Raw genomic sequence first — 11205 nt, 5'->3', positions numbered from 1 at the left:
GGACTACAGGTGCCCGCCACCGCGCCTGGCTAATTTTTGTATTTTTAGTAGAGACGGGGTTTCACTGTGTTAGCCAGGATGGTCTCGATCTCCTGACCTCGTGATCCGCCTGTCTCAGCCTCCCAAAGTGCTGGGATTACAGGCATGAGCCACCGCGCCCGGCCTGAAATTTGTATTCTAAACCAAATCTCCATGGATTCTCATGCAGCCAGTCCATACACTGGAGAATTGTTATACGGCTATGATAGATAAGAGGTATTATTTTTCTCCATCACTAAAAATAAGGCAATTTAATTAGGCAAATGACCAGTTGTAATCCCAGACTACTATATACAGTTGAAGCTACTTAAAAAAATAAAAAGCCAATATACCAGGCATTGAAACAATTTTATTTCACAGTTGTCTTTAAAACCACAAAGACATCTATATTCTTCATATAAAAACATTAGTATAGATACCCATACTTTCTAGAAAATGATTATACAGACCCTCTCAAAGAAAAATGTATTCCATTATATAGGTTTCAGTGAAGTTGCTTGGAAAAAACTCACATCTGGACTGATTCCTAAAACATAGCATTCCACCACTCTGCAACTTTTGGTTCAAAGTATAGATTATTGTCATCAGTATGTGGTGCCTATATTCTTACATATTTGATAATACATATATAGACTGGCTTATCACTTAATGTTCCATTGGTTCATCAGCCTTTTCTGCAGGTTCATCAGCAGGTTGAGCAGGCTTAACAGGGAAAGAAAAAAAGAAAATATGTAAAATGAACACTTGATCAGTATACACATCTAATCACAAATATTACATTATAAAAAATTGAGAAAAAGGGGTAAAGAGATATTCTGAATACACAATTTTAGTTCACTATTCTGTTAACATTTCTGAGCAGTACTTTTTTTTGCTCATGATTTGAGGTGAATAAAGATTTTTTATTTAAAAAAAAAATACAGTTGGCCCTTGAACAACAAAGGTTTAAACAGTGAGGGTCCATTTATATGCAGATTTTTTTCTTTTTCTTTTTGTTTGCTTTTACTCTAACATTGTTTAGGGTGAAGCTTTTGTTTGTTTTTTTCCAATAAATATAAACTAGCAGACCAACTATGTAGCCTAGAAATATAATAAAAAAGAATAAGAAAAAGGTGTGCCATGAATGCATAAAATATATGTAGAAACTAGTCTATTTGGTTGGGTGCAGCAGTTCACACCTGTAATCCCAACACACTGGGAGGCTGAGGCAGAAGGATTGCTTGAGCCCATGAGTTTGAAACTGGCCTGGGCAACACAGTGAGATCCTGTCTCTACTAAAAAGAAAAAAAATTTGCTGGGCACGGTGGCACACACCTGTAGTTTCAGCTACTTGGTAGGGTAGGGGGAAGTGGGAGAATCGCTTGAGCCCAGGAGTCCAACCTTGCAGTGAGGTCTGATAGCACCACTGCACTCCAGCCTGGACAAGAGGGCAAGACCTTGCCTCAAAAAACAAAAAAAAAAGAAACTAGTCTATTTATGTGTTAAATGCCAGTTTATGTAATCGGTAAGGCTTCCAGTCAACAGCAGGCTATCAGAAGATTTTTAGGAGTCAAAAGTTATATGTGATTTTTCAACTGTGCTGGGGTTTGGCACTACTAAACCCCACACTGTTTGAGGATAACTGTACATATAATTTCACATTTCTGAAAACCTAAATATCATTGAACAATTCTACCATTTTAACATACTTTGTATTGCTCAGGAGTAAAAGCCTCCCTTGTATTATCACTATTAGGCTTAAAATACAATCAGCACTTTTTAGACATTCTTTTCCCCTTTACCAAACTAGTTGTGCGGTATTCCACAGCATTCTTCCCAACAGTGCTAGTTTTTACCAAAAACAGTTTAAATATTGCAAATCTTGCTCCCCCAAATAGTACCAACAATATCCTTTTCAAGTTCAAAATACTCATGCTGTAGAAATTTCCATACTAGATTCATTTTTACTTTCAATTACACAGCTATCAAATAAGCATCTATAAATAGCAAATGTGTATTCTAAACGTCCAGCAGAAAGACCCGTATTTAACCTGAGATTCACTTCTTGATGCTTTTCTCTTCATGAAGAGCCATCTTAGTGTCCAAAGCTGGCCCCCAATGAGCATTTCTTCCAGTTTCCGCTCACACAGAATCTGGGCCGGGCCAGTGACTCACTTTAACCAACCGAATGGGTGTAAGTGATGTGCCAGTCCTGCATCTCAGCCTTAAGAATGCCTGGCGGCTTTCACTTCTGACTTTTGCAAGCCCTGAGTTGCCAACATGCTAGAGAGACCCTGCTGAAGAAGTGGCCCTGAAACTACATGGATAGAGGCTCAGTCATCCTAGCAGAGGTCTTTGCCTTATAGATGCTCCTCTAAGACACCTAAAAGGTGTTAGTAAAGAAAACAGGTGACTAAAGTTTTCTTGGGTGTTCCAGTTGCACCCCACAAATGACTGCAATGTTTGAGAGATCCCAGACGAGACCAGCAAAGAACCATGTAGCTGAGCCCCAGTCAGCTGCAAAATTGTGAGAAGTAGTGTTTGTTGTTCTAAGCCCCTAAGTTTTGGGGTAGCTTATTACCTAGCAATAGATAACCAAATAATCAACACTTCTCCTCCCCCCTTTTTTTTTTTGAGAGAGAGTCTCACTCTGTCGCCCAGGCTGGAGTGCAGTGGCGGGATCTCGGCTCACTGCAACCTCCACCTCCCAGGTTCAAGCGATTCTCCTGCCTCACCTCCTGAGTAGCTGGGACTACAGGTGCGTGCCACCACGCCCAGTTAATTTTTGTATTTTTAGTAGAGACGGCCTTTCACCATGTTGGCCAGGATGGTCTCCATCTCTTGACCTCGTGATTCACCCGCCTCAGCCTCCCAAAGTGCTGGGATTACAGGCATGAGCCACCACACCTGGCCCCCTTTTTGTGTTTATGGAGATCACTGCCCTTTCAATATTTAACTTTATTCAGTTCTTAATTTTCCTGTTGCCATTTGAATTATGGGCCCATTTCAATATTTAAGACAAAATGGAAAATTTACAGATACAGCTGTGGTAAGAACAGCAGCTTACAATAGAACTAAAGCCTCTTGTGATATGATTATACCTGTGCCTTTCTCTGTGGCCTTTCTTCAAGACCTTCGAGGAATGGAGACACATCATCATCATCATAGATTGTAAACTCCAAGTCTTTACCAACAATTCCAATGGAAACATTCTGAAGGGTAAGAAATGGTAAAAGTAAAATAAGATAATTTGGATGAAAAAAACATATAATAAAATATTGGGTGAAAAAAGCAGAATAAGGATTTATATAGCACCTGAATAAAACCTTAAAAACCATTTATGGGTAGGGGAAAAAAGAAGGAAACTAGCAGACCCTTGTCATTTGCAGATTTAATATTAATACTCACTTTTGATTATCATGAGTAACTCCAAAGATCTATATTATCTACAAACTTTTTTTTTTTTTTTTTTTTGAGATGGAGTCTCGCTCTGTCGCCCAGGCTGGAGTGCAGTGGTGCGATCTCGGCTCACTGCAAGCTCCGCCTCCCGGGTTCACGCCATTCTCCTGCCTCAGCCTCCCGAGTAGCTGGGACTACAGGTGCCCACAACCGCGCCTGGCTAATTTTTTGTATTTTTAGTAGAGACGGGGTTTCACCGTGGTCTCGATCTCCTGACCTTGTGATCCGCCCGCCTCGGCCTCCCAAAGTGCTGGGATTACAGGCGTGAGCCACCGCGCCCGGCCTCTACAAACATTTTTTAAAAAAGATTATGCAGGTTATAAAGTCTTCACATTGATATTAAACAATAATTATCCAATCACTATAACAAAATGGCTTGATAAAAGTGACTAATCTCACTTTATTAATGATCATTAACTTCAAGTAGGCCTTAGTGGTTCCTGGATCCCACTATACCCATTCCTACATCATTCATGCTCCCCTTCTTTAAGACACTTCTAACATTCTCCAAGCTCTTTGCAGCTGAAAACCTTGTTCCTTTATTACTGCAAAAACAGAAGCAATTGGAAGAGAACTTTCACAAGTTCCCACTGTATCCACTCTTTCCTATACCTATGTCCCTAGATTCTCTCCTTTCCCATTAAAATTTCCTCTCTAAGGCCAACCCTTCCATCTATGTACTATTAAAGGACATTGCTCTAACAATTTTCTCATTATTTTTCCTCATAAATGCTTCCCTAAATTTACTTCGATTACTCTCACAATCATGCAGCAAATGTGATGTAATTTCTTCCATCTTAAACAAAACAAAACAAAACAAAAAACAATTTATCTCTCCTCTTCCAGTCACCACTCCATTTCTGTGGACCGTCAACAGAAAATATCCTCCAAAGAGCTATCTCCAATTCCTCATCTCCCATTCTCTCCTGATTCCACTATCACGTTTTTGCCTTATCATTCCATTAAGGTTGTCTTGTCAAGTCCTTAGTGACAACTTCATTGCCCTTCCTCCTTGAAAGTTTATTCATTTGCCTCCAATGCCTTATTTTCCAAGTTTTCCTCCTACTTCTTTGACCACCTTTCTCAGTCTTTTTTGCTAATACCTACTCATCTCCCTGTCGCTAAAGGTTAGAGTGTTCTTGGTCCAGTCCTCATAATGCTTGTCTAACTATTCAATTCCTTTAGGAATCTCTTCCAGTCCAGACTCTAAATGCCATTTCTATATAAAGACTTCAAAAATTTGAAATGTAGGTTGGACCACTCTCTGTGGAACTCCATTGGTTGCTTATAACTGCTTACTCTGTACCGTCAATTGGACAAAAAGGCATTTCAAATTTTACATGTCCACAACTGACTGCCTGACCTTCCTCCCCAACGCCTACTTTAAAACCTGTTCCTCCCACTGTCTTCTTCACCTCAGTAAATCATAAATCTTTCCTTCCAATTAATCAGGCCCAAAACCTCAGAGACATTCCCCGCTCACACCCTACCACAAATCTATTAGCAAACTTTTTGGTTGTAATTTCAAAAGATATACAAAATTGAACCACTACTCTTCATCTTAAACTCTGTCACTCTGTTCCAATCGCTATCATCTCTCACATGAATTACCTGAATAGCCTTAAAACTATTTCTACCCATAGCCCCACTATCTATCTACCCCTACAATCTGTTTTTTTTTTTTTTTTTGAGATGGAGTCTTGCTTTGTCACCCAGGTTGGACTGCATGCACCACCACGCCTGGTTAATTTTTTGTATTTTTAATAGAGACGGGGTTTCACCATGTTGGCCAGGCTGGTCTCAAACTCCTGACCTCAAGTGATCCACCCACCTCAGCCTCCCAAAGTGCTTGGATTACAGGCATGAGCCACCACGCCCAGCCCACAATCTGTTGTTAAAATGCCAACCAGAGTGACTGTTTTAAAACCTAAACCAAATCATGGTATTCCTCTGCTCAAACTCTTAATAGCCCACTCAGAGTAAAATGCAGAGTACCCACAATGCCTTATGGGAACTCCATTACCTCTCTGATTTCTTTCCTTTTCCTCTTGATGATAGATCCCAACACTACTGGCCTCCTTGCCTTGAATACTAGGGCCTTTGCATTTGTATTTCCTAGAATAATTTTGCTCTAGACATCTGCATAGCTCACACTCACTTACCTCCTTTATATCTTTTCCTCAAATTTAATTTTCTTGGTGAAAATATCCTTGACCACCTACCTACATCCAATTAAGTCATTCTTTCTCCTTTTACCCTTTTTTATTTTTTACGTAGCATTTATCTTCTTCTAATATACTATATAATATACTTATGTGTATACTGTCTTTCCCTACTAGGATGTATGTTCCATGAAGGAAAAGGTATTTGTTGTGTTTACTATATTTTGAATGCCTAGAAAGTGCCTGCACATGGTAGATGCTCAATATATATATATTTTTGTTAACTAAATAATACCAAGATAGGCCAATCTGCTGAAAATAACGAAGGACATTTTGCATGAGATTTACTGGTTTTACTGCTTTGTACCAAAAAGAAATGCTTAAAAAATAAAATTGGATTACTTAGCAAATAGCTTAAAGGGAAAGAATCTGCAAGACAATCATATCCCAAATTAAAGAATATTGTATATATACTCCATTACATTTATGCAATAAAGGTTTAAACTGTAACATTAATATCTACAATTGGAAAAGACAATACTTACCTTTGTAGTTAGGTCCTGTTCTGCAGGAAGTGTCTCTCTTAAGGCACGCAGACCATGTTTAACTAGTTCATTTAAATTGCCTATATGTAATAAATCAACAATTATTTCTTAATTTCATTGTTAGGCTTCTGTTATTGATCAAATCTACAGTCTGAAATTGTGGTTTTTAGTTACACACTAAATTTATCACAGTAAAAACAGCCAAGTTTAATGCTAGTCATACAATCTTTTAATAGCATTCTGTGACATTGCTGATCATTATTTAATGAGAGGACTCATTATTTCTGTTACAATTTTGATCTTCTCTTTTGCTAGGTCAAATCAAAATCCCGACAACAAATTATACAACTCCAAGTTTTGTAGAATGTGTTCTGTAGAATCCTAGTCCCTATATTTGCTCATTGTAAAAAGGAATCTCCAACTTATTCTATGTGGCCAGTATTACTGATACCAAGAATAAAGACATCACAAGAAAAGAAAACTACAGACCCAATATAGATGCAAAAAATAATAACAATAATAAAAAAATAAAACCCTCAACAAAAACTACAAATGGAACCTGGCAACATATTAAAAAATTATATACCATAGACAAGCGAGATTTATCCCAAGAATGATAAGTTAGTTTAACAACTGAAAGTCAGTGTAACACACGTTAACAGAAGGAAGGGGGAAACCTGCATAATCACCTCAAGAGATGCATAAAAAGCATGTGATAAAACCTAAAATCCTTGCATAATAAAAACACAAAACTAGTAATTGAAAGCAACCTCTTATAGAGGGCATCTACAAAAAGCTGACAGGTAACATCATTTTTGTTTTTGAGACGTAGTCTCGCTCTGTCGCCTAGGCTGGAGTGCAGTGGGGCAGTCTCGGCTCACTGCAAGCTCTGCCTCCCGGGTTCATGCCATTCTCCTGCCTCAGCCTCCCGAGTAGCTGGGACTACAAGTGCCCACCACCACGCCCGGCTAATTTTTTGTATTTTTAGTGGAGACGGGGTTTCGCCGTGTTAGCCAGGATGGTCTGGATCTCCTGACCTCGTGATCCACCTGCCTTGGCCTCCCAAAGTGCTGGGATTACAGGCGTGAGGCACCACGCCCGGCCAGGTAACATCATTCTTAATAGTGAATGACTAAAAGCTTTTCCCTTAAGTTAAGGAACAAAGAAAAGAATGTTTGTTCATGCAACTTCTATTCATCATTGTACCAGAGGTTCCAGCCAGGGCAATTAGAAAGGAGAAAGTAAAACTATCTCTATTCCCAGATGACACGATCTCAGGAATCTATAAAAAAATGACTAGAACTAATAAACGAGTTCAGCAAGATTGCAAGATATAAGATTGATATACAAAAATCAACTGTATTTCTACGTAGTTGAAATGAATAATATGCAGTGAAATTAAGAACACAATTCTGTTCACAACAGCACCAAAAATAATAAAATACTTATAACACAAATATGATTTGTACATGGAAAACTACAAAACATCAGTGAAAGAATTAAATACCTGGCCGGGTGCAGTGGCTCATGCCTGTAATCCCAGCACTTAGGGAGGCCGAGGCAGGTGGATCACCTGAGGTTGGGAGTTTAAGACCAGCCTGACCAACAACATGGAGAAACTCTGACTCTACTAAAAATATGAAATTAGCTGGGCGTGGTGGCGAGTCTGTAATCCCAGCTACTCAGGAGGCTGAGGCAAGAGAATTGCTTGAACCCGGGAGGCAGAGGTTGCAATGAGCCAAGATTGTGCCATTGCACTCCAGCCTGGGCAACAAGAAGAGCGAAACCCCGTCTCAAGAAAAAAAAGAAAAAAAGAATTAAATACCTAAATAAATGAAGATATTCCATGTTCATGGATCAGATGCCTTGTATCATTTAAGTAACAGTACTCCCCAAAATTATCTATGGATTTATTGCAATCTTTAGGAATTTCCTATGCAGGTTGAAATGTGCTAGGCAGAGGGTGCCGATATGAGCAGTTCTGAATCAAACTGGACACTGAGTTTCCAATGAGCTTCCCTGGGCAGAAACATCACATACATATTGCTGCAAGTGTACTCTGTGACTCCTTCTGGGAAGGAAAGCCTGCACATAGATTCCTCTGGACTGTATTTTTCCTTAATGATCCACCTATGTATTGTTATTTTATCGTTATAAGTCTTAACCTGGGAGTACAACCATATGCTGAGTGCTTTAAGTCCTAGCAAATCTCCCAATTTAGGGGTAACCTTGGGGACCCCAATCCATTTACCATAATTTAAAATGTTAAACTTTAAGCAAGCATTTACCAAGCTTATTTGTCCAAGGAATCCTCTTTTCCCAAAGTTAAACCTATTGTCATCCTACAACAGTTTGCTTTGAGTAATGTCAATTAAACTATTTTTCTCTGCATTCACTAAACCCCAAATATTTCCTCCAAAGAATGCTATGTCACCAGAAAACAGATAAGATGACAAAGAAATGTAAAACCCAATACCCTCCTTCCAATGCAAAGCAAAGCAAAGCACTTGAAAACCTGCCCTGTCATAATATCTTACCTCTTTTACCTTCTTTTCCCTCAGCTACACTGCCTTTTTATTTCTTGTTTATGGACTACTAATGCAGAAATGTCTGTGTGGCTTAAAATAAGACTCACAGAAAACTAAAAGTGAACAGAGCTTACAACTGGCAGGTAGTATAGTGGTTCTCCACTCTCCACTCCACAGGGCACACTTCTGACCAACTGAATCAAGAATTTTCAAGGTTGGGAACACATTTATATTTTGAAAAAGTTCTAGTTGTGATTGAAACTACGGTATCAATTTTAACTTCTGGCGGTAACCAGAAGTTGAAGTTAGTATATGTGACAGAAACAAACTCTTCTGGGGCTTAATTTAAAAAAAAAATTCTTTCTGTAAGACTGATAGTTTTATGTAGTTAGGATACTATATTTATTTACTATATAGACTGGAAGAGGCCAAAAAAAAAAAAAAGCAAGGCTATCACTTACACTCCATAAATTCAGACATATGTCTCTCCAAGTAAGTACGAGCTGACTGGGATCGGGCTCCAATGGACATGGCTCTGCAGTCAAAATAGTTAGCAGATGGACAGGTTTGGAAAATGTGAGGGCCCATATCCTACAAATAGAAATAAATACACCACATAATTATTTATGTTGGTTGAACTAAAATTTATAAAAATTTCTAGTTAATAAAAAAAATCATTAACATATAACAATATTCAATGAACTTACATCATAACCGGCAATAAGCAGCCCAACACCATATGGTCTCCGGCCATATCGTTGTGTTGGTATCTGGGTCTCTTAGACTGGTTAAAGAGCTTGTTTTAACAAGGAATGAAGTACTATCTTTATTTTCAAATTATACATTATTAACAAAGGTATCTGGCTTATTCCTTAATTGTTATATAATCCACCAGAGAAATAACGCAAAAGGACACTATTTCTTTGGCCTAATATAAAATGTTTGCCTTTCTACCAAATCTAAGAAAGAGTGCCAACAAAATGATTTCTTCCCATGTAAAACCTGATTTGTTTTGGATACAAGGGGTCTAGGATTTCTTGGGACATCTAGAACCATTAGGAAACTTTAAATCCCCTCTAAAAAGATGCTTAATTTTCCTGAAGTTGGGCTTATCTATGTCTAGCAAATATCAATTGCTTATAAAGGCTAATGAAAGAGCAACCCAATTTGTTGTTTTAAAGTTTTCACAATCTTACCTATGTCATGTTATTATCATATTCCTAAAAATTAACAGAAGTATCAAAACCCTTCAAAGTTCATATCCATAAATGCTAACATAAAAAGGATACTGCTTCCAATTAGAGATACAAGACGAGACACAGGCAGTGGTCTATCAAATACAAATCTGGAATCCAAACACTCCTGACGCATAAAATTACTAAAAAAGAAACAAAGTTTAGTAATTGCAAATTATAGACAACTATTCCAATCTAAATTGTTTGATTTCACTTCGCATTATTCCAAGTGTTTACATGGATCACATCCACATAAGACAGACAGAAGGTAAGAAAGACATGCCTGCAAGGGTGCGTTTTTGTGCCAAACTCTGGAGCCACATAAGGTTTTTAAAAAATACTGAAATATTTTTTAGCTCTAGAGAATCTTTGTCTCACAGCACTTATAGAACAGAGAAGGCTGAACAAGAGAAAAAGAGCAACCTCTCTTCTCTTATCCTTCCCACTGTCAGCAATCTTAATTCTAGATCTTGAACCAGCAAAAAGATTATCTACTCTGTCTTTTTTTCTTGAAAGCAGACTAACATTTCCCCGAAAGAGCAACTATAAGAAATGGAAACCACAGCAGAGGGCATCTTTACGTGTTCCTGCCACTGTTACTTCTATTCATAAGAAGCACTCTAGAGGAGATAGTGGACACTAGCCGCTGAGTCTCACTGTTAAATCTGATGAAATTCAAGCAAGGTTAACACTGGGGAGAAGAGAATTCATGCCTATAAATAAGATCAACAAGAAATGGATATGCTCCTTTCTTTCAATGTTGCTTTGTCCAGTATATATGTATGTCACATCTGATCATCACATGGTTGACTACAGGAACCAAGCTATTTGTTCAGTACTTGTATGCAAGTCCATTTCCCAATGCTGTCTAAAAGTAAACTGCCCAATATCGCATGCAATAATCACATGTGGCTATGGAGCCCTTGAAAAGAAGCTAGACTGAATTCAGAAGTACAAAATAACATACCAAATTTCAAAGACTTAGTACCTAAAAACGTGCAATAACTCATTAATAAAGTTTTTATATTGATTATGTGTTGGCATGGCAATATTTTATAGATCGAATTAAATAAAATGTTTGATAATACATTTTCCATTTTGAAGAGTAGGTGGAAACCCTTAAGGCTGTCATTATATTGCTGACTTAGAGTAAGGGACTGGCTGAATAACTTGAAATTCTTTCCTTCTTTTTTTTTTTTTTATACTGAGTTTCACTCTTGTCGCCCAGGCTGGAGTACAATGGCATGATCTCAGTTCA

The 11205-nt window shown here is 38.1% G+C and overlaps 1 protein-coding gene across 5 annotated transcripts in view; it reads right to left on the bottom strand.

Annotated features, from left to right (window-relative positions):
• Positions 1-368: 368 nt before the first annotated feature.
• Positions 369-11205, bottom strand: part of LOC105486929 (proteasome 20S subunit alpha 1) — a 122532-nt gene continuing 111695 nt past the window's right edge. For all 5 annotated transcript variants that reach the window (XM_071075057.1, XM_011750070.3, XM_011750071.3 and 2 more), the window contains 6 exons: positions 10002-10090; positions 9420-9490; positions 9174-9303; positions 6185-6264; positions 3120-3230; positions 369-741 (listed from right to left, as the gene is read on the bottom strand). In XM_071075057.1, coding sequence (XP_070931158.1) covers positions 685-741; positions 3120-3230; positions 6185-6264; positions 9174-9303; positions 9420-9490; positions 10002-10090 — 538 coding nt within the window. In that variant the 3' untranslated portion in view covers positions 369-684. The remainder of the gene's footprint in view (positions 742-3119; positions 3231-6184; positions 6265-9173; positions 9304-9419; positions 9491-10001; positions 10091-11205) is intronic.

Source organism: Macaca nemestrina, chromosome 12, assembly GCF_043159975.1.
Source record: "Macaca nemestrina isolate mMacNem1 chromosome 12, mMacNem.hap1, whole genome shotgun sequence".
NCBI classification, from domain to species: Eukaryota; Metazoa; Chordata; class Mammalia; order Primates; family Cercopithecidae; genus Macaca; species Macaca nemestrina.
The sequence above is the reverse complement of the archived record's forward strand: the minus strand, read 5'-3'. Positions and strand labels throughout refer to the sequence as shown.